At 46.6% G+C, this 27,465-nt stretch overlaps 3 protein-coding genes across 6 annotated transcripts; 2 read left to right on the forward strand and 1 right to left on the reverse strand.

Annotated features, from left to right (window-relative positions):
- The first annotated feature begins 69 nt into the window (after positions 1-69).
- Positions 70-4,751, forward strand: zfyve21 (zinc finger, FYVE domain containing 21). Of its 3 annotated transcripts, XM_085932556.1 has the most exons (9): positions 70-288; positions 1,096-1,146; positions 1,236-1,404; positions 1,643-1,718; positions 1,822-1,913; positions 2,473-2,526; positions 2,985-3,124; positions 3,215-3,249; positions 4,490-4,751. In XM_085932556.1, the coding sequence occupies exons 1-9, from the start codon at positions 163-165 to the stop codon at positions 4,521-4,523; spliced, it is 777 nt and encodes a 258-aa protein (XP_085788682.1). In that variant the 5' UTR covers positions 70-162; the 3' UTR covers positions 4,524-4,751. The 3 variants fall into 3 exon arrangements, with proteins under 3 accessions (XP_085788682.1, XP_085788683.1, XP_085788685.1); XM_085932557.1 differs by having other exon boundaries at positions 72-288; positions 3,215-4,751; XM_085932559.1 differs by lacking the exon at positions 2,473-2,526 and having other exon boundaries at positions 74-288.
- Positions 4,752-5,567: 816 nt separating this feature from the next.
- Positions 5,568-26,116, forward strand: brf1a (BRF1 general transcription factor IIIB subunit a). The gene is made up of 18 exons (XM_085931764.1): positions 5,568-6,565; positions 6,935-7,015; positions 7,078-7,251; positions 7,590-7,621; positions 8,528-8,600; positions 13,858-14,007; positions 16,006-16,099; positions 16,222-16,348; positions 16,674-16,713; positions 16,773-16,865; positions 17,155-17,460; positions 20,097-20,158; positions 20,305-20,386; positions 20,463-20,521; positions 20,844-21,100; positions 23,898-23,949; positions 24,675-24,831; positions 24,968-26,116. The coding sequence occupies exons 1-18, from the start codon at positions 6,319-6,321 to the stop codon at positions 25,003-25,005; spliced, it is 2,124 nt and encodes a 707-aa protein (XP_085787890.1). The 5' UTR covers positions 5,568-6,318; the 3' UTR covers positions 25,006-26,116.
- Positions 8,708-12,446, reverse strand: LOC147045609 (BTB/POZ domain-containing protein 6-B-like). 2 transcript variants are annotated; one of them, XM_085931762.1, is made up of 5 exons: positions 12,159-12,446; positions 11,589-12,041; positions 11,134-11,224; positions 10,925-11,043; positions 8,708-10,470 (listed from the first exon to the last, which is right to left on the reverse strand). In XM_085931762.1, exons 1-5 carry the CDS (start codon positions 12,419-12,421, stop codon positions 9,438-9,440), a joined length of 1,959 nt encoding a protein of 652 aa, XP_085787888.1. In that variant the 5' UTR covers positions 12,422-12,446; the 3' UTR covers positions 8,708-9,437. The 2 variants fall into 2 exon arrangements, with proteins under 2 accessions (XP_085787888.1, XP_085787889.1); XM_085931763.1 differs by having other exon boundaries at positions 11,589-12,446.
- Positions 26,117-27,465: the final 1,349 nt, after the last annotated feature.

Below are 27,465 nucleotides of genomic sequence, written 5' to 3' on the forward strand. Positions count from 1 at the left end.
CATACAGTAAAACAGTGCACTGGCAGCGATTTAAACCACGTGACCTAATCCGCACACACTCATTGGCCCATCGGGCTGCCAATCCAGAGGGTCGGGGGCGTGTCCGCCGTCACTACCAGTCTTCCAGAGAGCAACCAAAAGGAGAAAAGGAGAGGGAAGAAAATGTCTTCAGTGCCCGACGGAAAGAAGCTGGTCCGCAGCCCGAGCGGGCTCCGCATGGTGGCCGAGAACGGAGCTTTCAACAGCCCCTTCTGCCTGGACGAACCCAGATGGGTGCCCGACAAAGAGGTAAGGCTAAATTACCCCCCCCCCATGAAGCTGCTAGAAAATCTGCTTGCATGTGGTGGACCGCGCGTTTCCATGAAAATCTTTCAAAGTAAAATGGACACGTTTTTGCTATAGTTGAAGTAGCGCTCAAAATGTAATTAAAACGGATAAATATATTCGATGCTTATGTTATTTAATCATCGTCTAAGGTCTTGCGATCCAAGCCACTCACGGAGTTGCGTGGTGGAACTATTTTATTTTGAATTGAGTGATAATCATCCGCCAGGGGCTCGTGTGAAATTTGGGGATTTTGACGGTACTAAACTTAAATAACAGTTTATTTATACCAAAATACAAGTAAACATTTTTCACTCGTCCACCTTTTAACATTTTGTGTCGTGCCAGTGACAAAGACAAGCTTCATATGACGTAAATTCTTTGTCTTGGCAAAGCCGTTGCTGTGTTTGTTACACATTTTAAAGGCACATATAAAGTGGCCGTCACGGGAGTAATTTACCAACTGAACGTTAATTTTATTTTTTTGTGCAATTATACAAACGCTTGCTGACCTTTAGCCTGACTTCCAATGCTTTGATTATTATTTTTTTCAACGACTATTCATTTGAAAGAGATTCATTTGCTTTATTCCCAATTCTGCACTTGACCTATAAATGATAAACTGGTGTTATCCCACTTTGATTCTAATCTCAGTGTCTCAGTTTAAGTGTTTCATGGAGCAAAATTGAATAATTAGTTTTAACTTCTTTCTACATTTATGGGCATGTTGTGTGTGTGTGTGTGTAACCTCTTCCTGTTTTCCCTCCACAGTGTCAAAAATGTATGCAGTGTGAGACGAAGTTTCACTTCACCAAGCGCAAGGTCTGATTGATTGATTGATTGATTGATTGATTGATTGATTGATTGATTGTGCCACACCAGCAAAGGTAAATGCCTCATTGTGCACGCAGCACCACTGCCGGCGCTGTGGCCGCTGCTTCTGCGACAAGTGCTGCAGCAAGAAGGTGGCACTGCCCCGCATGAGCTTCGTGGACCCGGTCAGGCAGTGCTCCCAGTGCAGCCTTCTGTCACAAAAGGAGAGCGACTTCTACGAGAAGCAAATCAAAGTGCTTGTGGCGGGTGAGCGAAGTCGTTGAAACGTAACGCTGCGTTCCAGTTGTTACAATTTGAAATTGTCATGGCATTTTTCTAGCAAAGCACGATATTAGCGCCATCGTCGTATTGTGACGCTATCAAATTTTGATATCGATAAGCTGCACGTTTTTGGCCTCTGATGGAAAAATGGCGCCAACATTAGGTGGCGTTAAAAAAACAAAAAACAACAAAAAAAACATCTTGTTTGTCTGCGAATGTCCAGGAAGTCCCTTCTTGGTCACTCTGGGAACGTCCGACAAGTGTGCGAGCATGACCTGCCGCCTCTCCAACAACCACAGGTAACCACAACAAAAAAAGACATCGATATTCACTCAATATTTTGAGAGACGCTCACAATGGTGGGAGAGGATAAAGAATCTATGCTTGCTCTCCACTTGTCAGGTACCTGTTCCTGGACGGCGAAAACAACTTTGAGGTGGAGTTGGCTCGCATCATCAGCATACAGGTCCTAACTGACACGAACAATCCCACAGGTAAATGCCGGGAGCTCCTTTCACACGCTCACACTTTCCCCCTGGCAGCTGTCACTGTCCTGCTTCCCTTCCAATGTTGAGTCTGGATCTTTGGGTGTGCGCTCACCTGTCTTCATTGAGCGTCCGCTCCCCTTGGGATCTTTATGTGACCATTCATTTTACAGATACTCACTTTTGTTCACTTTGGGCCTCAACTTGCAAATCTGCCAGGCGACCACTCATTCCACCTGGCACTCGCCCCAAGTGACCAATCTTTCGTTTTCATTGGGCATCTGCTCATTTTTGCATCTTTCCACTCACCTGTCTTCATTTGATGTCCTCATTTTGACAATATTCAATGGTGTCCACTCAAATTGATATCCTGTGGGCCTGGTGACTCTCCCTTCATGTTAAAATGGCGGTTGTCCTATGCATGTAAATGGCGTTCAGAGCGTGCTAATGGAAGCAATGAAATGGCGGTCAAGCTGGCAGCATATTAACTCTTCCGCCTCTTCTCTTTTCTGCTGTTGCATATTGACTGGTCCCGTCCCGTTGGGTCGGGTCCGGTTTGCGCTGTCAGAGAATGAGTTGGATGCTGGTGACGGCCTGCTGGATGCTAGCTGTGCCTGCGAAGGTTTGCGCTAATCGTCCGTCTTGTGACTGCGTCACACATTTTTTTTTATTTTTTTTTTATTTTTTATTTTTTTTTATTATTTCTTTCAAATGCATGTGAGCATGATCCCCCGTTACATTTGAAAGTCTTTGTGGATTTTCCTCAGCATTAGTGCTAATGCTAAACATGCATTAATTTTCGAGCGTTCTGTTTTGAAGTCCACGAGCTTCAGTCTGTCATCACTTCCAAGATCTTTTATTGTTGGCAGGAAAGTCTTCCCTCTCAAAATAGCTGCCATATAGGCACGTTTTTTTAGCCGGGTTTTTCAAGCAAGAGCGCTCTCATCTGTGGCTTTTGTTTGTGTTTTGTTCGTTTATGAAGACACAGCAATATCTTTGTAGCGTTTTCAATGGCGTTTTGTTTTCACTTAGTCACAGTTGACCTTATGTCAATGCTAATGATGCATTTCTGGTGCGCAGGTACATCTCCACGTGCAGTTGGCATGCTGGTCAAGTATAAGCCGTCGGGCTCTCAGGAAGTGGAACTGCTACGTCTGGACGCCGCCCCTAATGAAGAAGAAAAGAAGGTGGCCGAGTTGTGGCTGCTGGCTATGCACAAGGTCCGACAACCACGTCCAATCGTGTCTGCGACTGCTCGCTTTATCGCTTTATTTACCGTCCCAATACTTGCCACCGATTTTTGCTTGCAGGCCGCCAAGCTGCTGTACGAGTCTCGGGAACACCAGTGAGTCTTCGTTCGGGGATCAAACGTAGCCGGCAGAAACCGGGTCTCCAAAAGAAACTTTTTCTCCGGTTTTAAGAGTTGCCGTCTCTGGCGTCCTTTTTGTTCGCGTCGTGTTTACCTTTCCTACTTCTGACATCGGTCATCTTGTTTGTCTTAAAAAGCTCAGCGGGCGGGCGGGCGTTGACGTCACTTTCTGGACTAAAAGTGTATTTGTGTGGTCGATAGGAAAAGCATCGGGGGAAATGTATTCCTGCAGATGTTTGAATGTGCCGTTTTGACTTTCCACAATGTTGGTCTTCCTCACCTTTGTGTTTTGGACTTCAGGGCTCTTAACCGTGCACCCTTACTTTGCAGTTTTGGAACAAAAACTTGGTTTTCAGAGAGGGATTGATGGTGATGGTTTTGTCAGGTTAGAACGTTACAAGGTTGACTGCTTCGGGTTAGATCCGGACAAAAATGCTACAGTTGAACTCTTTGGGACGGGGCTTTCAGTTGACAGTGGCAAATTAGCACTTGAAGGGTATCGCTTTGAAGATAGAACAGTGGGATGGGTGTGGGGGGGAGCCAAGTATGGTCCAGGGGCCCACATACGGACTGCTTCAATCGTCAATCCGGCTTGACAAGCCTTTATGTGAAAACTCTACATTCGTATTTGTTAACGTTCATTTGGCTCTTCTCCCTAACATTGCATAACTACAAATACTGCAGGTCAATTCCCATTCCTCCCTGCCTTCAAGATATAAGCTCCCACCTTCCATGTCAAAGTAAACATAATTTCCTGAAAGTGGACCAGGAAAAGAGCGCCCGATGGCCCCTCATGGAACGCCCAATTAGTCCCCCCCCCCCATGTGCATAATTTTCCCCACAATGGATTTTTACATTTTGATGGTTTGCGGTTGGCCAATAGCCAAGGTCTGCTGTACATATAACATTTTAAAATGTAACAAATAATTGGGTCATTAAAAAATATTCAATTAAGTTAGTAATTACTGCCATTTTATTGTTAAACTATTTTATGTATTGTGTTTTTGTCTGTCTACTCGTCTCTAATCATTGTCCAAATCAAAAATGGCCCGTGAGGGCCAAGTTTTGCCTTGCCCTGCTTCAAGTTGTGGCCTTGGTATAGGTTCAATTCAAGTTTTGGCTTTTGGGGCCCTGATCATGGAAGTAATTATGACGACGACATCCTGGTGACGCACACACTAAACACATTCCCTTTGGATTCTCTTTTTGTATGAAGAACGTCTGTGAAGAGCACAAATCCAAGCAGATGAAGGACAACTCATCACTTGATGTACTCGAGTTTGGCTGACGTGTCATTCAGCCCGTACCACTGCTGCTAAAAGTGTTTTTAATGCTTGTTGCCTCAAAGAACAGCTTCACTAAACAAATTTGTGTGTGTGACTGTGTATTTTGTGCGCACTTGAAAGGTGCTAGTTCAGTGGCTTTGTATGCCAGCGCCACATTTATTGACAATTGGGAATAAAGAGCAGTATTTCCTACTTTGGGACTCTGGTGTTGGTGTTGTGTTACATATGCACTCTTGCATGCATGCAGTATAAAAATCATTCAAATTAAGATAAAAATGATTTTTATTTAAAATATTTCATGAACATTACAAGATTAATTTGACATGAGTACAATTTGTGTTTAAGGAGAAATTTTGTCATGTCATTTTATCACAGAGAAATACATTTCTGACGTAATGACGTGTAATTAAAGAGGGCCTTTTGGAATTCATGGTTCTGGTGCGGTCCACGCGTCACGCAGAATTCAACCGGATACTGTGAAACAGCAAAATGTAGAAAATGTTTACTAGAAACTCTGTTGAAAATGTTTGCTTGTTGTCATAGGCTCAGACCACTTAAATGCAATGTAAACTGACTCGAGCCCCCCTCGCCTCTGACCGTTGTTGGTATCGTCCGAGCGCGCACGTGTCTTGTGTATACGCATGTGTATTGGAATATGTCTTCTTTTTTTCTGACATTTAACAAAGTTCAGGTTCACTACAACTTTTATTAAATAGGCACATACTTTAGAGAAACACTTATCCACTCACACAAGTGTTTTTGAGGGGGCGGTGGGCGCGCACGCCACTCCACGCCGGATTTCAGGTACTAACGTGCACGCGCGCGCGGGCACGTGTGGAGAGTCCACAGGCTTCATTCGGCTCGCTAGTTCCAGCACGCGACATTCCGAATCCAGTGTGCGTTCGTGGGACCTTTTTTTCTGGCGTGTCGCCGAATTGACTCGCGGCTGGAGAGAGCAGTGGACGGCGGCGGTGCCACGTAGCTAGCCGGCTAAACGCGGTAGGTCCACAGTTGTCACTAGTTTTCTCGACGGTCTTGAAGGATGGTGTGCTTCAGTCCGCTTTAGAATTAATTCAGTAGAAAGTCACGTCGAAGTATCTTTGAATGCGTTGTCAGGTGTAGGCGACGCAACGTTTGGGTTCCGTGACGTCAGCACGTATTAAGGAAACCCGAGTTTTTTGGCGTGGTTCATGAACGACAGCTAACAAATGAAGTGGTTCTCAAACATCTGACACCAAGTATCTCCTAACAGAAGTTCTTAACCCTCCAAGTCCACCACCATCATGACCAACGTTATCATACAGTTGCATAGTAGACCTTAAAACGAGGCAAAGGTTTTCTTCTATAAAGTGCACTTTTATCATTGTAAGCCTTTGTAACATTCTGTACAGTTAAAACATTGACAGTGCTTTTAAATATAGAGAAATATACACTGAATGCAAATGTATTGCAATAAAATCTAAATGTAAATGAACTCTCCTCACTAGTGTCACTTTAACGTGCCACAGCTGCAGAATCACTGAATTCTTGGACGTTTGTGTCTACTTTTGATGCTCAATTAAGTCATTCATCTTCCCAACCGCTAATCCTCACAAGGGTGGGTGTCGCAGCAGTCTTAAGGCAGCAGGCAGGGTTGATCCTGAACCGGTGGCCTGAATCCTCCTTTGATACTCGCTGAACTATGCTTATTTTGTTTTGCTGGCATTTCACTTGTGCTAATTCTGCAGTAACGTTTTCTGGAAAATTTGCAACTTGAGTGATGTCATTGCTGTTTGTTCTTCATGTGTTTATTGTGTTGAACGTGGAGTGCACGAAAGAGGCTAAGATGAGCCGGAAGTGCAAAAACTGCGGCAGTTCTGACGTGGATGTGGACCATGCACGCGGCGACGCTGTCTGCATGGCCTGCGGGTCCGTTCTGGAGGACAACATCATCGTCTCCGAGGTGGAGTTTGTTGAGTCGGGAGGAGGACGCTCGCTCGCGGCCTCGCAGTTTGTCTCTTCGGAAGGTCAGAATTCCATCCGTCCACTATCTGAATTTCCTCATCCTCACAAAATAAAATTGGACATTATTGAGACCGAAATTCCACTTCCGGTTTTCTCTCACGCAAATGAGCAGCGGCACTCATATTGATTCATCACATCAATCAGCTGTTCTTTATCGGTCACATGTCAAGCATATCTCCTCTTGAACTTTGACCCCCCCCAAGCATCCGCTAGCTTGTATGTTGTTGTAGTTTTCTGAGCGCCCACATGAGTGTGCTATTGTTTCACACCAATCTCCTTTGGTTTGTTGACCCCAATTTGCAGCTTTGGTCATGACATCAACTCTTGGCATTTTGCAATGTGAACACAAAATGTGCCCTTTCATTGTACAGGCGGCGCCAAGAATCCGTCGTTCGGAGATGGTCATCTGGCCCACGCGGGAAAGGAGTCGCGGGCGCAAACACTCTACAGAGGTACAAGTTGAGTTGACCTTTTGTCTCATTGGGCCTCCTCATCAACACATTTGTGCCCACAGCCAAGCAGCACATTGGTGTCCTGGGCCACCAGCTTCAGCTGAACCAGCACTGCCTGGACACGGCCTTCAACTTCTACAAGATGGCGCTGGCCAAGCACCTGACATGCGGGCGCAAGGCGGCGCACACGGTGGCCGCCTGCATCTACCTAGTGTGCCGCACCGAAGGAACTCCGCGTATCCTTTGAGCCGTGCGCTGGGCAGACAGCAATTGACTTGTTTCCGACGTTACCTTCTGATCTGCGTTCATTTGAGGTACCAAATGTTCGCACGACGTTCGTTGACCAACAGTTGTGAGCGTGTTTGCGACAATGAACATTTGTGAGCATGAATGAACCCTGATCAGGAGGCAACGCACGAAAACATGCGGAATGGGAAAGAAGCGTCTTTGTAGAAGGTCAAATGCTTCGGTTTTTGAGGAGACGCGGTCCCCTTTGATGACACCCGATCAAAATGCAATATTGTTTTTTTGTGTTTGCATATTTTTGCTTGATGACTTAACATTGGTGGGGCAGACATGTTGTTGGACCTCAGCGACATCGTTCAGGTATGTCCATTGCTCTCGTCTGTTTTTGAAGTCCACTAATAGAACAGTCAGTGCGCTAGAGGGGATGTATGTGTGCGTCCATTCTGAGACACAGCCACAGCTGGGCTTGGGCACATTTTTAGACAGGTAGCTGTCCTGCCGCAGCCTGTGACCACCCAACACGGCTTGTGGTAGCATGCAGGTGCATGCACGTGTGTGTGTGTCATCGGTCTGGAATGACTCAATCAGTGGCGCTATAATGTCATGGCAGGAATCAAACACAGAACCCGCAGACGTCGCAGCTTAGTCAAGGTGAAGCTCATGACCCCTCCACCCTTCCATCCACCACTTCCATTGCACCTCTACTTCCTGTCCTGCTAACTGGAACTTCCTGTGTCAGTTTCATTCCCAGTGTTTCTTTGTGTGTCTTCTGCTTGTACTACTCACTGTTTCTTTTGTTATTTTTCCTTTGCAAACACGCTGCTCCTTGGCAAGGCCCCCCCCCCCGCCTTACTTCCGGTGTGTCTCTAGCATGGCAAAGAAACGTGCCATCAACACGCATCCATGCAGCATTCCTGGCTGGAACCACAATAGCACCAGTCTGCCTTCGGTGGGGCCAGAAACCCCAAGCCCCCACCTCAGCAAGGGGGAGCGGCAGAGATCAGAGGAGGGTCCGCGACCCTCGCCGCCTTCTGTCGTTGTGCTCCTTGCTGCCAAAGCGAGTCAAAAGGACGCCTCGTGTCTTTGTCATACGGCCTTTCAGTTGCAGATGGGGGGGTAGAATGAAACATGTGTGACGCGCACACCCGTCACATTAATAATGTGATGTGGCGCCCCGAGAATGCATTTTGCCGCCGGCGTGGCTGCCTTTGAGTGCTTGTTTATCACGACAGTCATGTGACCATGTCCTTGTTGTCCTCTTTCCAGGTGAACGTGTACACTTTGGGAAAAACCTTCCTGGCACTCTCCAGAGACCTTTGCATCAAACCTCCCGCCATAGGTACGCTTTTCTATTTTAATGCCTTCCTGCTTAATACTGACAATCAATAGAATTTTGCTGAATGAAACGATGTCGTGTCAACAAACACACAACATAGAAAGCATAAGCAAAGTTTGGAGAAGTTTATCATAGTCATTGTCCCAGCACATCAATGCTTCTTCAGGCAGCATCAAGCTGTCCAAAGAATAAGAAAAAGCAAACAGTTGAGAGGCTGCGCTCGTTAAGGGCAAAAACTTGACGTGTCTGTGTCGATTCTCAGTCGTGCAGGTCGCACTCATAAGCAAAGGTTTAACCAAAGCAACTGGACTCTTCTCGCTGGTTGAAACATAGTTTGAATCAGTTGAGAGAATTGCTTGAGGTTCTGCACTGATTTTGGAAAGTTTGTGTGGAAAATGGGAAATTCTGAAAGTGTTCGATCGTGTTGTTGTAAGAATAAGATGGGAACAGAGAAGAACGGAACCATTCTTGCTTGGTCAATGTATGCAAGTGGCCTCAAAAATATTTGTTGGGTCGAACGAACCAACCAAACCCATCTGGATAGTTGTCAACTAGTTAATTTGAAAATTTGAATGGAGGCAACTGGATTCTTGTTAGCTGCTTCTGGACTCGTCTCAGGTTGGTCGCCTCCTCTTACCTTTAGCGCATGAGCACGACTGTGGCTTGTTCAGAACCGGCTACCCTGATTCAACCCAATTCGTTTTTAGTACAGAAAGTAGCCCAGTTGTGTTGTCAACAAGTGCAGTGTTTAAATAAGAAAAGAAATGCTTAAATTAAATCAAGTTCCAGAAGAGTCTCATTGGGACTTTGCAACGCTACATGAGAGGATCTGCCTGTCATTCAGGCATAAAAGACAAGCTCGGGGATCTGACCGCCCTGCACGCCGGTGCCGTTAGTGCTGTCTGAGGAGCACTGGAACTGGAAAGTGACCCTGCCGCACTGCACCTCGGTCATGCCCTCCTGCCCAAAGTAGCTGAGCTCGTTGCCATCCAGAATCACACTGGCCGTGTAGAAGGCGTCCGGCTCGATCTGGACCGGGTGTTCAAACCACACGGGGAAGGTCCCGCTGGAGCCGTCCGAAACAAACTTGGTGAGGCGCTGGGCCAGCGTGGCGCCCTGCCGCTTAAGTTCTATGCGGACCCCGTACTCGGCCTTGCCGCCGCTGGATCCGTACAAGCCCAGTCCGCCAACAAAGATCCGCTTGTCCACAGCAAACTGGATGCTGTCGCAACGCCCTCTGTAGCGCCACTGGTTGCTCCGGTAGGCCGACGACTGAAACCTGTGGCATCTCTGCGGGACTAGACCCGTCCTGGCGCTCGTGGGGAAGTCCAGCCTGGGCTTGTTGGCGGCCGTGTACCACAGGAACAGGTTGCGTGTCTCCTCCAGTGTCAGGATGTCGGACTGTGCCGCCCCGTCGGCAAACTCCTCCAGGCTCATGGTGGGAATGCGCACCAGGAAGAGCGCCTTGCCCAGAACCTGGCGTTGGTTGTGGGTGGCGGGCACCAGTCCCCGCCGCTGGCATTCGGCGGCCGCCCAGCTCATGACGGCCTCAAAAACGGCCGCCTCCTTAGCGTTGAGCGTCTCGCGACACAGGATGATCTCCAGCGTCTGTGCATCAATTTCGCAAAAGCCTTCGGAGCGCAGCGCCAGCTCGGCCTGAGCATCGATCACCTCCCAGCAGCGCTGCGTCAGCTCAGGTTCCTCAAACAGACGGCTTTGTGAAAGCAGCACGCATGCATTTTTGGCCTCCAGGCTGGTCTCCAGGAAGTTGACGCAGGCGCGGGCCAGCGCCGGGACGATGTACTTCTTGGCGGCGTACAGGGTGGCCAGCACCGTGTCTGCCTCTAGCTCAATCTCGTCGCTGTACATGTACCTGACAGGCAAAGAGCATGCGGCTCAATGTTAGCCATGATTTGGTGCCCAAAGTGGGGAAGGAGCTCCTTCAATTTGTGGCCACCTTCACTTGGCCTTACGACGTTGCAAACGCAGGCCTGCTCTGTGACAGGTTGGCAAGCCAAAGGCCATCCCACCACTGCAGTCTCTTGGCATGCTATGCGCAACAGCAGGTTATTTTTAACCTTCAGCTCTGCAACATAATTGTCAGGCCAGATTTGTTTTTCTTTTTTTGCAAGAGGACAAACAAAGCAGCAATTACAGAGAAGTCTTGCTCGCTCGGGATGAGTAATCAGAAGCTTTTGAAGTCTCGCCGTCTGGAATCCCTACCAAGGCTATGCTTTACATCGTGGCCTCTCTCATCAGAGATTTGGCCAAAAGCTGTTGAGGATTTTGACGAAAATAAAGTGTGTTGGTGCTTTAGAGTCACTCACTTAAGCAGGATGAGGAAAGCGGTGGGTTCCACGTCGGGGATACGGATGTCAGCTTCCTCCTCTGCCAGGTCACCGTAAAACATGGCGCAGAACACCGAGCTGCTAACGGCCAGCACGTACTGCCCGCGCAAAAGAACGACAGTGTCGAGTCAGTGGACGTTCCCTGGCGACACGCGCAGGCTTGCTAGCTAGCTCGTTTGTTTGGTTACCTTGTGAGCCGGGACCCGCTGCGATCCCCCCGGAGAGCCTACAATGAAGTGGACGTCGGCCATCAGCTCGTTGTTGAACATCAAGGTGTTCCTAAAAAACAAATAAATTAGAAGGATTATTGCAACTACCAAGCACTAAAACACTCAAGCGAGAACAATTAAAAGGCCACAATCTTTATGAAAACCAAACTTAGAAGCTACTTGGATTGATCCGTATGGAAATTGGCAATACTGTCCTGCGTCAATACTTCTTATCGCCATTTGACTGTGTAATAACAGAATAATTAACTTTTTTAACTTTTGGTCAAAACAACTGATTTGAGCTACGAATGCCATTTAAGCCTGGAAAATCCCGATTTGGGTTGGAGTGCTTGTAGATAACGGTAATTCGGTTTAGTTGATTCTAAAATGGCTTGAGTATGACACGATAGTCTGGAGTATGCGAGGGTTTGCACCTCTCCCTGAGAGTGGGGTGGCTGCTTTGCCAGGTGTCGGTCTCGGCAGTGTTGTTGTTGGTGACGTTGTGCTGGTCGTCGCCGGGGCCGGTGGCGGCCACCGCCGCGGGCGCACCTCCGCCATCGCCCTCTCCTCCGCCTTCGACTTGTCCTCCCCCACTGGCGGCCTGGCTCACGGTGGCCGTCGTTGCCTCCTTGTTGGTCACCGCCATATCAGCGTCCGCCACCGTTGTGCCGCTCGTCAGGTTGCCGTTGTTTGCAGCGCACAGCTCCGCGGCCATCTTTCTGTGCTTGTCGTAGGGCGGTAGCGGGAGCCTCGCCGGGAGCGCGCCGAGCTTCTTGGACTTTCGGAGTGTGTCGGGCAGCAGCAGCAGACAGCTCAAGCACCTCATGATCCGGCCATGATGAAGGAGCCGGCAGTCCGCTGTGGGCATCGGCGCGCAAGATTCCCCCCTTAAAAAAAAAAGCGCGGTGAAGGCTCCGACCAAGCGGGGATTTTTCCGGAGGGTTCGCGTCGCTCCGTTTCCTTCTCTACGCCGATTTTAAAACGACGGCGGCGGCCAAGCTTACGCCAGCAGCGCATCTAAAAATATCCTCCTGGGCCTCCGCGTTCTGCTTCTTTTGCGTCTTCCTCCGCCAACTTGGAGCGAAAAACACTTTTCCTCTCCTCGCTGCGTCGTCTCTTTTCGCTCGGTTTTGCCCTCCCCAGGGGTTAATGCGTCTTCCGCTTTGCGTGCCCCCGTCGTGTCGCGTCTCAGCGGTGGTATGTTGTGGACACTTTTCAAGCTCTGATCTTTATTTTGCTTTTTCACCTTTTTTTTTTCTAACCTCATTTCGTTCTCCTTCCCTCGGTGTCAGCCAATCACGTTCACGTATGTCACTGACGTCAGAGGGAGCTAAACCTCCGCAGAATGCGTCACAGCACAAAACACGCGAGCGCTCCCCCTCCGCGGAGCAGGTTAGAGTCAAAGGAACAACCCATTAAGTTGTAGTTTAATAATCCTTTCAACACGAACAGCACCCCGAAACGAAGACATTAAGGTCGGAAAGCGTAAAAACTAAAAACACAGAAAATAAGTTGCCCCAAAAGGATTTTGTCTCTGAAATGCAACTAAGCAAGTGACTAGTGAAAGGTCCTATCTGTAGCACCGAAATAAAACTGGAATTGAGATTTGTCATGTTGTACATGATTTCAATACATAAATGCATTTCTCCAGATCCACTTCTACCACTTTTTCAAATCCATAAAGGAATGTGCAAATTTATTTAGGGTCAACGACATTTGATTACATATTAAGAATCAACATCGTCCAAAGATCCTTGAGTTACAAGAACTAAGACTAGGATGGAATTTCATTACTATTCTTACTACAGTGGCGCCTCGGTTTTCGAACGTCCCGGTTCTCGAACAATTCGGTATTCGAACAAAAAATTAGAGATTTCTTTGCTTTGGATATTGGACGAAATTGAGTGAGATGAGCCGAGAGGACCCGCATGCCAACTGACTCCGTTCGTTATTACATTCTTGTTACTCTGATCATCAGCTCGAATCATGCCTCCAAAGGAAGCAAGTGGGAGCAGTAAAGCCATCCTAAAACACAAAGACGCTCCTAAAGCAATTCTACAGTGAGCGCCCAGCGTGCTGCGGTTGCGCAATCGTTTCAAATTAAGCTCCCTGCGCACTGAGGTCCACTTAAATTTTGGAAAGTACATCAGGACTCTAAAAATATTTTCTAAAGTTCAGTGACCGCTCTGTCACAATAATGGGGCCAGCGCAGTGCAGTTGCGCTGTCGGCAACGCGCTACGGTTGCAAGTTCGGCGGTGCGCTGCAGTTGCGCGATCTGACAAAAATGCGCAAATGAAAAAATGCTTAAAAAAGGCCTGTTTTTTGTTTGTTTTTGTTGGGAACAGAATACATTTCTTTCTATTATTTGTAATGGGAAAACATGATTTGGGATTTGAACGATTCACTTCTCGAATAGCCTTCTGGAACGGATTGTAGTCGAAAACTGAGGCTCCACTGTATTTGGCTGGAACGTTTGTGTGCCTCTCCCCAAAACAACCATTTGAAGTCAAAGGTAAAAGCATTTTTTTCAAACTGTTCTGGGTACATACTACAAAACATGAAATGTTTTCTGTCCCTGAAATTGTAGGTGAAGAAACATTTACGCATTTCTTTCATTCTAAATTTGAACATTTTAAAATATTGAATTTTGAACATTTTCCTCACACGAGCGTCAAATGCTCTTGTCTCTTTGAACTCGCCAGACCCATGCCTCTACATCCCGCGTTTCGCTCAGCTGCTGGAGTTCGGTGACAAGAACCACGACGTGGCTATGACGGCGCTGAGGCTGGTGCAGAGGATGAAGCGGGACTGGATGCACACCGGACGAAGGCCCTCCGGACTCTGCGGGGCCGGTAAGCTCAACGTTCGGACCGGGCTCGACCGATTAATCAGCTGCTCATTTATTAGCCTTTTTCGATTGGGCAGAAATCGTCAGATTTTGACATGGTTGAACTCTTGCTTCTCCCTCTATTGCTGGCACGGACGGACATGTTCCTGCGCTGTCCCACCTAAATGTTTCATGTTCATAAAAGGTGGAGATGGATGTGCCTACTGGAGGCAAAAGCCTGATTAGTAACCCAAATGAATCATTCCATTTTTGATCCAATCACGATCGCTCTGATTCTCGTCACGCCAATTGTGCTGATTCTGAGGTTGGCAAGCGGCTGCACGTCTTCGCAGGTGGAAGGAAGCGTGCACAAAGTCGCTTTTAGCAGCTCGGCCACTCTAATCAAGCTTACATAAGACTTCTTCAAGGCGTGCTTGGCTGCTCATTACGCAACACACAAGCGAACACACAAACGAACGCACGCACATTTTATTTTTATTTTTTTTACTTCATCTCGTGTCTCAGAGCAAGTCACCACATCAATAATTGCCCATTTATGCTCAGGCCGACCAAGGTGGATTTTTCTGGTGCAGAGTGTGACATAAGTGAGGGGAAAATCCAGATAAGTGGTTCATCAGCCAATTTGTTTAAATATATGTCATGAATAAGAGCTGTTTTCCGAGCCTTTGTCCTTCACGACTGAACGTTACAACGGGGAGGAAATTTGAATGTGGTAGAATGGGCTGAAGAATTTGTCTTTGCGTTTAGGTTGAAATTGTCTGCGGAACTGCGGTAGTCAAGTGACTGGCAAAGCACGACTTGTGCGCCATGACCTTTGCCATGAATTGCATTTCTTTATTTGCTTTCCCACGTGGACAGAGTTGGATTTGAAATCAACAAAACGTTGTCCCGCTCGTTGTGATTATTTTGCAAAGGGGTCATATCGGAAAAGTACCGTAATTTTCGGACTATAAGTCACGTTTTTTTTCATAGTTTGGGTGGGGGGGGCAACTTATACTCAGGAGTCACTTATATGTGATTTTTTTTTCACAAATTGTCAAAATTCAAAAATCCGCGATGTAGCAAGGGATTACTGTCATTTGAACTGCAAGTGACGTCATTGGCGCCGCGCGGCGGTTGTTTACATAAAGGACAAAGGATTCGATCACGGGATGACGAAGATGACAAAGGGCCCCATGTTTGAAGGATTTAATGATTTGGAGTGACACAAGGTTTGAAAAACCTATTTATGTTATAGTTATTTGATATATTTTATTTCGTGTAGCAACTTGTGTATGTTTTTATAATTTCAGTTCAGTAGTTGAACTCTTGTTTTGTTAAATAAAGAGCCATTTACCAAATCCACTTCTTTCCTGGTACTTTAACGCTACAATATAGTTATAAACTAGATCTGTGCGGCACGCTCACGGCGTTGTTGACATAAAGGACGAGGAATTTGATCAATGGATTTAATGATTAGGAGTGACACAGATGGTTTGATAATATTGTTGTTATATGATAGTTATTTGAAAGATACTTTATATATCGTTATATGGGTCTGTGGAATAATTTGAAATGCAACTTACAGCAAGTCCGATGTTAGCATTGTTTACATAAAGGATGATCGATGGATTTAATGAATTGGAGTGACACAGATGGTTTGATAAACGTGTTATGTATGTAATACTTATTTGAATAACTCCGAATGTTACGTCAGGCCGGTTCTCAGCTCTTTGTTTGTGTTCATGTCACGTTAGCATACCTATCGTTTAACCTGTTGTTGGTGGTTCTTGTCTGTTTTTGGTGTTGGATTTTGACAAATAAATTTGCCCCAAAAGTGCGACTTATACTCCAGTGCGACTTATATATGGGGTTTCTTTCCACTTTATTGTGCATTTTATGGCTGGTGCGACTTATACTCCCGAGCGACTTATAGTCCAAAAATTACGGTAATTTGAAATGAGCAAAAGCAAGACTGGATAGTTCTTTAGGTCAATTTAATTTGCGTGTGTGTGTATTGCAGCTCTCCTGGTTGCCGCTCGCATGCATGACTTTTGCCGCACGACCAAAGAAATCATCGATGTCGTCAAAGTGTGCGACAGCACGCTGAGAAAAAGGTTGGAGGCCGCATTTGACACGTTTGAGTTTCTGGAGATGAATTGTGACTCCAATGTGACAGGAAGAATGACCCCCAGAAAAAAAACCTGTATATGCAGCAAATGTTTTCTTGTTGTGTTAGACTAGCGGAGTTTTCGGACACGCCCACCAGCCTGCTGACGGTGGAGGAGTTCATGAAGGTGGACTTGGAGCAGGAGTGTGATCCTCCCTGCTTCACGGCTGGACTGTTCAAGAAAAAAGCCCAGCAGGCAAGTCCCGCACGCTGGCGGCTTGCTCATTGCACCTAAAAAAAAAAACCCACTGATGGTGACTGGAGGCAAAGCACACCTTCATAGTGACCTGTCAAATTTGCATCCTCCTTGACAACCGCACCATGTTTTTGTGATTCCATTTAAAAAAAGAAACTCAGTCCAGTATGTTGTATGTTCAGCCTCAAAAGTTGAACCGCAGCCGTAGATTTTTCTTTGCAGCATGTGTGTCTAGATGTGGGGTGCGCAATCACCTGCTGTCATTTTTATTTTTTGGTTCAACTTGTTTGGCGGCGCACACACGAAGAATGCATTGTTGTTTCAGCTAGAGGCAGAGCTCACCAAGAAGATGGACGACATTGAAGGTATTTCCAATGCAAAGTCAAGTCAGTAGACAAAATGGGCCAATCAAGAAATGTTACAGGAGAGATCGAAAGCTACCAGGACCAAATCGAGTCAGAGCTGGAAAGCAGCCGACCCAAACTCAAAGGAATTTACGCCGCCTACACTAAACAAGGTCAATGTTTGCCTTTGTTTGTTTGTCATAAAAAGAAAATGTGGTTCAATGTTTCTTAAGTTAACGTTAATTCTGTCTAGGGATATTTTTCATACCTTTTTGTATTGTAAAATAAAAAGCTAATCTTTTATTTAAAAAAAAAATACAAAAACATTTAATTGTCAAGCTTTTAATTTTAGCATTAAGTGTGAAATCATGCAGACCTTATTATTTTGGTGTGTGTGGGGGGGGGGGGTTCCTGACTAAATCCAATCCATTGTGAATGTGCATATTAAAATTTGGGACATAGACTTTCAGCAGCACGTGAATGAGGCCCTGGGGGCGTCCCTCGAGCCAGAGGAAGAGGACCAAAAAGAGACGGAGGACGACGAGGACGTTCTGGAGGCGGTGGCCAAACACTTTGGCAAAGATCTGGCCGAGCTCACTCTGGAGAAGCTCATCGAATTGGAGCAGATCGGGGGTGCATCTGAAGACCCGGACCGGCAGGAGCCCAAGAGGAAAGGACCCACGCTAGCGTCCATCTTGGGGGCCAGCCTGCCCACCGCTGCTTCGCTCGGCCTCAACAACTCTTGTGCCAAAGAGGACCAAGATGACGGTAAGGATGGAGCCGAGGGAGCCTGGCCTCTTCGCAAATCGTGTTAATATGTTAGCATAGGTTGCAAGTGTTCCCTTTTTGAGCTGGCAGTGCAGAGCCATGGGTTTGATTCCCTGTGAGTCACCTCCATAAATATTGACTCTTGATGCACTTTCTGTCTGGCAGTGCAGGGGCAGCCTTAAACAGTCTCCAATTAAGTCCCTAATGTCCCCATTTTTCCTCCCAGTGGACGTCAGGCACGCAGCAATTCATGTCAAGCAGCCTGAATCCAACCTCGGCTGACGCCACCGACTCTGTCAATGACATCACGTCCTTCCGACGCTATTTGGCGAAATCGATGTTGGCTCTAATCGGACTTGAAATGTGAGCCCCTTTTCAGCGAATATTTGTAGCTTGTGTTGAATCTCTCAAACCACTTTGGCGGCCTTGTGAATTAATCATGACAGTCATCATTATTCATCGTACCGATGGGACATGTGGTCAGGCATGGGCACCCCCACCCCACCGAACCTCTTGCCTTGAATGTGAATGGCCAAACCATGACAAACCAACTCGGGTCTAACTTTGTTAGCACTTAACCGCAAGCCAGAGTAGCATGCTGACAATACTGTATTGACTCCTAGCTTGAATGAGAATGGCCAAACCATGACAATTCGAGTCTAACTTTCGTAGCACTTAGCCGCTAGCCAGAGTAGCATCCTGACATTATCGTATTGACTCCGAACTGTTTGCATAAAAAAGTGAACTCCATCAAGCTGGAGGGGTGGAGAGTGGAACTCAGTCCCCCCTTTGAGTCCACATGGGGGTTATGGAGGGTGGAGCAGGTGGTTGAGTGGGTGTTCACTCGGCGGAACCTCCTCCAAGGTCGAGCGGGTCGCGTTTTAATGGGCTGTCTCCGGCTCGCCTGTGTCAGCGAGAATCTGCCACTCTATTTATTGCCCAGCTGGATGCTTGTGTGTGCACGTGTGGGGGTGGGGTGCGGGTTCTACTGGCCCCACACATGAGCAGGGAAGATTTCCCACTCCAGCACCTGCTTTCTTCTTCATTTTGGCCACTCAATGATAACACGAGTGCATGTCTGCAGAGCTGAACTAATGTTTAAAGAAATCAATTTCAAGGTCTGACCTCATGAGCAGGTTGACAAATCTTTTGTTGCTGCTTGAGAATTGTAGCCAAACAGGTCAACTACTGGCCAAGTGTGTGTCACACTTCAAGTATCTCGGTGTGATCTTGGACTCCAATCTAACCTTCAAGAAACACATCAAAAACGTAACTAACACAATTCAGTTCAATTTACGAAACTTCAAACAAATTCAACCCTATCTAACAACAGAAGCAGCAAAAACATATCTGCATTGTATCGTCTTCTCGCACATGGAATATTGTTTTACAAACTGGTCTTTTGCAAACACAACCATCATCAGACCGATTGAACAGGTTTTTAAAAGGGCTATCAAAATACGAGACAAAAAAAAACTCTTATCACCATTGTAATATTATGGTAAAGTATCATCTTCTCAGTTTTGGAAACTTTAGGAACTTAAAAAATGCACGTTTAATATAAAAGTGTTTAAATGGCCTGGCTCCTCCTCATCCTCTTATGGAATTCATCCATAAAAAATACTGTGTATGCAGTACCAGGTCAACATCCAGGGGTGATTGTGAATTTGAATATAGAAGAACTACTTTTGGTAAGAGCGTACTCTCCATATATGGCTGTCAATACTGGAATCTACTTCCTGCCTCAATTAGAGAGATCCCCTCTTTTGATGCTTTTAAAAGGCAACTGAAGCAGTGGGTAAAAAGCTCACCAACTTGTCATCAGCTTTAGTAAATAGTCTGCTGGGACGGTTAGAATAGTTTTTCTACAGTGTGGATATAACCTTTTATACTATATTTTTATTTTTATCTCCCAGTAATGTACTAGTCTCTCTATCTGTCTGTCTGCTCTGTCAGGCTGAGTTAATGTAATGTCTAACGTCTATCTGTCTGCCCTGTCTCCGTTCTATGTCCCGAGGACAACGGATGAAATTTAACTCTGGCTAATTACGACTGGTTTTACACTGGGATGTTTGTATATATGCCTTTATCTTGAGTGTTCATCAAACTGGTGCTGTCCTGTCTATATAATAATAAAAAATAATTAAAAAATTGTCCACACAAACATGCAAAGTTGACAGGTTAGCCATAAAAACAAAAGATGTGAAAGGTGTGAGATCAACTTTTTGTTGTTGTTGCCCGTTCAGCTTTTTGCTGGATGTAATGAGGTCACCAAAGGGGACGTCGGCCAGGAGAGTAGATTCAAAAAAACAAAGACAAAGTGAAATTTGGGGAGAAAGAGAAGCTCTCTTTTTTTTATTCTTTCTTTTTATCATGGATATGCTGAAATTAGGGAGCCGCGTGCGACTAGCACCAGGCTAATTGGCCTCCCCCGAGTCTTATCAATTACTGCCGCCTTCACCTTATCAGCCGGCGCTTAACGCACAGGAACTTCTTGGAGGGCTGCGCCCACCAGATAACGAGCGCTCACCCCAGTGCACCAGATTTGAGTTTTCAGGTGTTTTTTTTTTTTTGTTTTTAGACCAGAAAGCTTCACAAATCACAGACTATGTTGCTTCTGTTTGTTTGTGTGACAGAAACTTCTGCCAAAGGAGGCGAGCTGGACCTGAGCGGCATCGATGATAGCGAGATCGAGCTGGTACGTAGCCGCTTGGCACCAAATGTTTTTGTGTGATCACTTCACCAGATGACAATGTGTCGGCCTCCTCAAGACCTTCAGTTTGAGTTGTGACTGTGAGTGAAAAGTAACCAACCAAAAAAAAAAAGGATAATTTTGGTTTGCAGTACCTGCTGAGTGAAAAGGAGATCAAGATCAAGACAGCTCTCTGGATGGCCGAGAACTCAGACTACCTCAAAGAACAGAAAGGTTCTTCTTCATCTTCATCATAGCATGACAGCATTTTATTGCTTTTGTTGGCCAAAATGTTGAATTTTGTTTGTAGAAAAGGAGGCCAAGATTGCCAAGGAGAAGGAGTTGGGGATCTACAAGGAAAAGAAGAAGGTACCAACTCTTCTTTCCTTTAAAGTGAGATTTGTAACAATGTCAATTTAAAAGTTAGCTTCTGAAGTCGGCTTCTATTGTTACTGCTAAATTTAGATCTCAGGAGGACGTGTAAGCTTCCAAAGTTAGCTTCAAAATTGGAATCCAAAGTTAGCATCCAACGTTACCTATGTTTGAGCTAAGGTGATAGCTTCCAATGTGAATAGACTATAAGGTTAGTTTACGTTAGACTCTAATGTTAGCTTTGATTGTTAGCTGGTCACATGAGTTTTGGATTTCCCTGGCTCCGTGACCACATCATCTCCTGTCGTTTCCCGAACAGCGAGTGACGGCGAAGCGGGTGGCCATCCGAGCCGACACGGCTGATGAGGCCATCGAGAAAATGCTAGAGCAGAAGAAGATCTCCAGCAAGATCAACTACGATGTGCTCAAGGACCTCAACATCAAGAACGCAGCCGGCCCTGCCTCCAAGTCTCCCCGGGGTCTTAAAACCGGCATGACCGGGCTGAGCGGTCGTTACCAAAGGCCGGGCCGGGCCTCGCTCAACCTCAGCACGCCGCTCAGCTCCCTGGGGAAAAGGTTGGTGGGCACAAGCGTTTCTATGCTTGCGATGAAACGATGCAGCTTGGCACATAATCACTTCAATGGGAAAGAAATCGAAAGACAAAACAGCTTTCCACTGTCATGGCATAAACATACACACGGTTTTTGTCAAAACAACTTGTAGTATGCTGCTATTAGCTCAAAATGCTAACCTCATGCTACTGTCACGAGGCCGAGTTGGTGTGTGGTCTGGATAGTTTTTGGGATCTCTCAAAACACCTTTTTCAAGTGTAGCATCCATCCATCCATCCATTTTCTGTACCGCTTTGTCCCCAGGGGGGTCGCGGGCGTGCTGGAGCCTATCCCAGCAGTCATCGGGCAGTAGCCGGGGGATACCCTGAACCGGTTGCCAGCCAATGGCAGGGCACACAGAGACAAACAACCACTCGCACTCACATCTAGGGGCAATTTGGAGTGCTCAATTGGCCTACCAAGCATGTTTTTGGGATGTGGGAGGAAACCGGTGTGCCCGAAGGAAACCCACGCGGGCTCGGGGAGAACATGCAAACTCCACACAGGGAAGGTCGGAGGTGGAATCGAACCGGCACTCTCCTAACTGTGAGGCGGACGTGCTAACCAGTGCGCCATCGAGCAGTGTAGCAGTACTTGGAAAATAATGCTATGGTGCTAACAGTAATGCTAACAGCAGTACGAGCAACACTGCTAGCAGTGTGCCAACAATATCACAATTTAATGCCAACACAATTCTAACCAAGCTCAGTTGCTCATAACATTGATTTTGAAAAACCGAGGCTCGTCAGCAGAATACGAAAGCGGGACTACAACGTGGCTGTCATCTCTCGGGCTAACCGTTTGCAGCCTGGGAAAAAGCCCCCAAAAGAAGGCACGCGGTTGGGGGGCAGAAGAGTGGCCTTTGAGCAAGAGCGACAATGAGCCTTTGCTGACAGTGCAGCCATTGTGACTTGTTGCTGAGGAGGCCACATTGTGGAGCTCCCCGTTCCATAGCGCGCTCATCCCCCACTTTGACACCCTCCTCGTGTATTCTTGTTGCACTTTTTGGGGGGCTCTTCCTAATGTGTCGTCGTTAACGAGATCAATCAGACAAAATGAAAAAATATTTTTTTCCCCTTTGCCTAGACGAGAAACTTTTGTGCTGCTCCCGTTTCCAAAACGCGCCATCTACTGGTGCCTGTGAGTCAGTCAAGTTGTCTCGAAAGTGGAGGAGCATCAGATGCGCCAAGTGGGCTGTTTAGGTTGGAAGTTCTCTGCGGAATTGTTGCAATATGAAAGCCGCTGCTGCCTTTACCAAACACACCCCCTCCCCCACTTCCCCCCATCCTCACTGGGAAGAAGCAGGCTCCGGAAATAGCACCTAATTGCCCTCAAGCGGTGTTCTCCTGCTCCCATCTTCCCTCTCATATTTTTTTTCCAGAAATATAATATTTCTTCTTTTATATTTCCAATATAAATAGATAAATAAATATATTCAGAAGAAGAAAGAGAATTCCTGATAGGGTTTGTTTTCCACTGTGGAAAAACTGGCAGCTCAGCACTTAAGCCGGCAGGTGTTTGCCACCGACAGCCCCTGGACGGTTGGTGGGAGACACAAATGGCGTGTGCCGGCGGCGGGTGTCAGTTGCACCAGTGTTGTGTCGAACGCAGTTGTGACTGGAAGCACTTCCAAGCATTGGTGTATTGAAAGGAAAGAGTTACGAGAACTCAGCTTTTCCCCACGACTGTTCTCCAGAAACACATGAGAAGGGCGGGGCAACATCATCGCTGACCTGGAGATTTTTCATCTTCGGACTTGGAGAAGTTGAAAAAGTCGCACCTCCGTCGATACCTTTTCTACAAAATAGAGAGACAGGAAAAGCTGTCTTAGTTAGAACGGGGATTTAGATTTCACTTCCTCCTTTGTCCCTTAAGCGCAAGCCTCCCTCACGCAGATTAATTTTCTGTCTTTTTTTTTTCTTTTTTTTTTTCACCGAAGTCTTTGCTCTTTCCTTTCTCGCCTGTCCTCTGCCCCTTAAACACACGCATGCACGCCCAATCCGGCGGCTAAACTCCCGTCAGCTGTCAATCGCCTGGGCGGCTCAGGCGGCGTTTCATTTGGCACTAAGCTGATTAGCGCCGCACCGCTAATGCCGGCAGCTACCGATAGCCTCACGCCGGAGCGGTTAGCTGTGGGCGGAGTTAAAAGCAAGTGGCAACGGACACATCATTAGGTACAGCTTTTGGTTGGTGAAAAGCGGCACACTGTCTCTCGGGAGAGTACAGACTTCCGCCGTGGCCTCGCTGCTAACTTAGCAGTTAGTTTCAGGTCACTTGAAAGTTGATCACATTGAATCTGAACAAAAAAAAATAAGTTCTGCAGTGCACCGTGAACACTTATAAGGCATGTCAATTATTTTTGCATTATTAGGGCATGTCAATTATATTTTAACCTATATCGGACTCTTCGATCTGAGCGTAATCGTTCCGAGTGAGACGAGCGATGGCAGGGGCGCGTCTGTGAGAGCGCCACATAGTTGTCAGTGTTTGCATGATTTATGCGGCAGTGGTGGAGGCGGCTACCCACGGCTCCTCTTCTAGTCAGTCACCACGGAGACCTGCTGCCTTTTTACCTTTGACCCCTAGCGCTCGCAACCGCCTAAACAAAAGCGACATGATTGGCATATTATTAAAAAGCCCCCCGCTGGTGGCGGCTGGCCCCGATATTCATCCTAACACAAAGTCCCGATGAAAAGTTGCATTTTGGTCCCATTAGTGTAGTTTTTGAGGTTTGTCTTTGTTTTTTGTTTTTTATTGTCAGGTTGCAGCCATTTGTGAGCGGGCGGCCTGGCAAGAAGATGGCTGTGCAGCAGGTGAGAGTTGCGTCTGCCTTTGTCCACAACCTCACCGGCATCCACGCCTTCCTGGGTCACCGGTAACCTCACGCTTCCAGTCGGCGGCGATGCTTTGGTTTCAGGGGACGGTTCTGTCTCGGAGTGCACGGCTTTTGTTACCATGACAACCAGATAGGCCTCACAGATGATTTTGTCGTGGCTTCATTTGAGATACTGCGGGGAGAACGCCAAAGAGTCCCACTCGACTCTCTGCCCTTTGTGTGTGCGCGCGCGGGCATGCATGGTGCGCGTCTGTCTGTGTGTGTGTGTGTGTCTCCTGTGGGACTCGAGTCATTTTGGACAAGATGGCGGCTGTCATGACCACAAGCGACCTCATGGCGATTTCTTTCTTTGACTGTACGCTGCTCTTGTTTGATTCCTGCATTTTCTATTCTGGTTTTGCTTCATCACGTGCCAGCAAAAGTGCTGGGGTCAACAAGCCTCGTTACCAAGCAACTAGCCCCCCCCCCCCAATCGTCCGTCATGATTGGCCCAGGCTGCTGCCCTTTTATGTAATCTTGCAGATTAGATGCAATGGGATGAGTGCACTCTGCCCACTCACTGGCTCTTTCCCAGGAATTAGACTCTGCCATCAAACGAGCAAACCTACTGTCTGTGGGCTTGATAGGGGATAAAAAGGGTACAGCCTAATTCCTGACACTTTCGGAGAACTCAGTCCTGGCAATATTTCCCTCTTTGCTCAGCCCTCTTGCGCAGTCCCCGTGGCCGTGGCGGCGCCGGCACCACCGTCCACGTTGGTGGAGAGCGGCCCGGTGGCCTACGACGACGCGGCGGGCGAGGAGGACGAGGAAGATGAAGAGGACGCCTGCGTAAGCGTCATGGAGCTGATGGGCAGTCAAGGTCAGTGGGAGATTGCCGGCCACGTTGCTTACTGCTGCTAGCATGTTCATTTTTTAATAAGCCACAAGTCCTCTGTTTCTATCCCAAAAGCATGCAACAGCCATTTATATTTGTTGACGTTGTTGTCTTTACCCAGCAAATTACGGCTGCGATGATTACGACGACGGTTTCTAGCGGTGGCTAGTTTTGTCCTTCGATGTCGCACCGCTTTGCATACTTGAAGAACAAGATGGCGGATGGCGCGGAGAAGGGTCACACGTCGTTGGGCAGCTAAGATGGCGCCGGCGACATGCGTCCCGTTTGGAACAAAGTCACCGCAATGATGTGTGAAAAAACTTCACCATGCAAACAAGTACTCAAGAAATGTTTGTACTTCCTGTTTGGACAGGAAGTGGCTTAAGTGCGTAAAAAGTGCGTAAAAAGTCAAGTCTCCAGAGCTCTTCAAGCTTGTTGGTTTGCACCTCAAGGGAAACAAAAGCATTAGTTCCTTTTCATTTATTTATTAACATGTTAGCCGTCACACTGCTGCTGCGGCGACATGAAAAATACTACTGGTGCGGAAGTTGTTTGTTTTTTGTTTTTTTCTGGACACTGTCAAAGATGGCTTCCAGTGAGTGAGCATTTTTGTTTTCGTTTGCTTTTTTGAATTTTACGAAAGTGGCCACTGAGGGTGCCGCTAAGGTAATGGTGGCACAGTGAAGATATGACATGTGGACAGCATACAACGTCACATGATCTCACATTTCATGACGTCTCAATGTCAGACGATATTGCTTAATTGTCGCACGTGCTGTTCATGTGACATCAAGTCACGTGTCACATGATATCACATCATGTGGCTTGTCACCTTTCATGAGTTCTAACCATAAGAACGTGTCCAGCAAACAGGAAGTAAACTGTTGAACATGTCAGTATGGCACAAAATTCATCTAGATTAATAAATTTTTCCCAAGCATGCAAAGCACATTTTTATTCTTGAAAGGATGCATATCGAATGATGAAATTTGCGGTTGTATAAGATAAAATAATATAATACAATACAATATATAGAAAATGGATGGGTAATGTAATACAATGTAATATATCCATCCATCCATCCATTTTCCGAACCACTTAGTCCCCACGGGGGTCACGGGTGTGCTGGAGCCTATCCCAGCCGTCATCGGGCAGTAGGCGGGGGACACCCTGAACCGGTTGTAATGTAATGTAATGTAATATAATATAATGTAATGTACACACACACACAGTATGTATTAAAAGCTGAGGTGTTTTGCACCAGGTGAGGTGTGTGGTGTGCAAAAAGATCCCTTTTTGAATCCCTAATGCATTCACTCAGGGTTAGGATGCAAAACCATCCTAATATTTTATGTTAAGGCAATATTTTGTGAGGGCGGTTCTGTCTTTTTTGTTGTCATGACAACCAGAGGCGATGCTAGGGTGTAATGAGCTACCCATCAATTGAGCAAGTGGCAAACTCAAGCACAGCCAACTTCTAATAAGACAAAGGGCGTTCAAAATGGAGTTGTATTTTCACTGGTGGCAGCAGAGCTTCACCAACAAGCCAATTAAGTCCGTTTTGACAATTAATCCACACTAAGCGCTATATCCGAAATTCAAATATGTACCGTAATTTTCGGACTATAAGTCGCGGTTTTTGTCATAGTTTGGGTGGGGGTGCGACTTATACTCAGGAGCGACTTATATGTGATTTTTTTCACAAATTTTTAAAATTCAAAAATCCGCGATGTAGTGAAACCGCGATAAACAAACCGCGATGTAGCAAGGGATTACTGTCATTTGAACTGCAAGTGACGTCACCCGTGCCGCACGGCGGTTGTTTACATAAAGGGCAAAGGATTCGATCACGGGATGATGAAGATGACGAAGGCCCCCACCTACTACCGGCATCATTAGTGGCTTTGTTTGTAAGTGACATGGAGGACGAAGAGTTTGAAGGATTTAATGATTTGGAGTGACACAGAAGGTTTGAAAAACTATTATGGCTTTTACACACGCCCGGTCCTTCTCGACGGGAGCTCTCTTTCACCTCCGTGGATGTAAGTCGGGGTTCGGCGCTCTGCCGGGTGGCTGTCCGGGGACGGTGGATGGGGCTCGGACATGGCTTTTGCGCACGCCCGGTCCCATTTATGGAACCCTCTTCCACCTCCGGCTGGAAGTTCAGTAGTTGTTGGCTTGTTGAACTCTTGATTTGTTAAATAAAGAGCAGTTTACCAAACCCACGTCTTTTCTGGTACTTTGTTAACGCTACAATATAGATAACTATATTGTAGTTATTGTATAGTGTTATTATAGTGTTATTTATGTAATACTTACTTGAATAACTCTGAATGTTACGTCAGGCCCGTTCTCAGCTCCTCGTTTGTGTTTATGTCACGTTAGCATACCGTATCGTTTAGCCTGTTGTTGGTGGTTCATGTCTGTTTTTAGTGTTGGATTTTGACAAATAAATTTGCCACAAAAGTGCGACTTATACTCCGGTGCGACTTATATATGGGTTTTTTTCCACTTTATTGTGCATTTCAAGGCTGGTGCGACTTATACTCCAGAGCGACTTATAGTCCGAAAATTACGGTAGTAAACATTCGGAGTGGTTTCAATGGAAACCAGGGAGAT

Source organism: Syngnathus leptorhynchus, chromosome 15 (genome assembly GCF_054491065.1).
Source record: "Syngnathus leptorhynchus isolate UIUO chromosome 15, UIUO_Slep, whole genome shotgun sequence".
Lineage (NCBI taxonomy): Eukaryota > Metazoa > Chordata > Actinopteri > Syngnathiformes > Syngnathidae > Syngnathus > Syngnathus leptorhynchus.

Bases quoted from the DNA above. Each gene is read 5' to 3' on its own strand.
- zfyve21 (XM_085932556.1), top strand. From the start codon at position 163: ATGTCTTCAGTGCCCGACGGAAAGAAGCTGGTCCGCAGCCCGAGCGGG. The intron at 1,147-1,235 runs GTCTGATTGATT...TTGTGCACGCAG, and splicing joins TTCACTTCACCAAGCGCAAG to CACCACTGCCGGCGCTGTGG. The intron at 2,527-2,984 runs GTTTGCGCTAAT...TCTGGTGCGCAG, and splicing joins TGCTAGCTGTGCCTGCGAAG to GTACATCTCCACGTGCAGTT.
- LOC147045609 (XM_085931762.1), bottom strand. From the start codon at position 12,421: ATGAGGTTAGAAAAAAAAAAGGTGAAAAAGCAAAATAAAGATCAGAGC. The intron at 12,042-12,158 runs GTAAGCTTGGCC...TTTTTTTTTAAG, and splicing joins TTTTTAGATGCGCTGCTGGC to GGGGGAATCTTGCGCGCCGA. The intron at 11,044-11,133 runs GTAACCAAACAA...TTGCGCGGGCAG, and splicing joins AGCGGGTCCCGGCTCACAAG to TACGTGCTGGCCGTTAGCAG.
- brf1a (XM_085931764.1), top strand. From the start codon at position 6,319: ATGTCATTGCTGTTTGTTCTTCATGTGTTTATTGTGTTGAACGTGGAG. The intron at 21,101-23,897 runs GTTGGTGGGCAC...TTTTATTGTCAG, and splicing joins CTCAGCTCCCTGGGGAAAAG to GTTGCAGCCATTTGTGAGCG. The intron at 23,950-24,674 runs GTGAGAGTTGCG...CTCTTTGCTCAG, and splicing joins AGAAGATGGCTGTGCAGCAG to CCCTCTTGCGCAGTCCCCGT.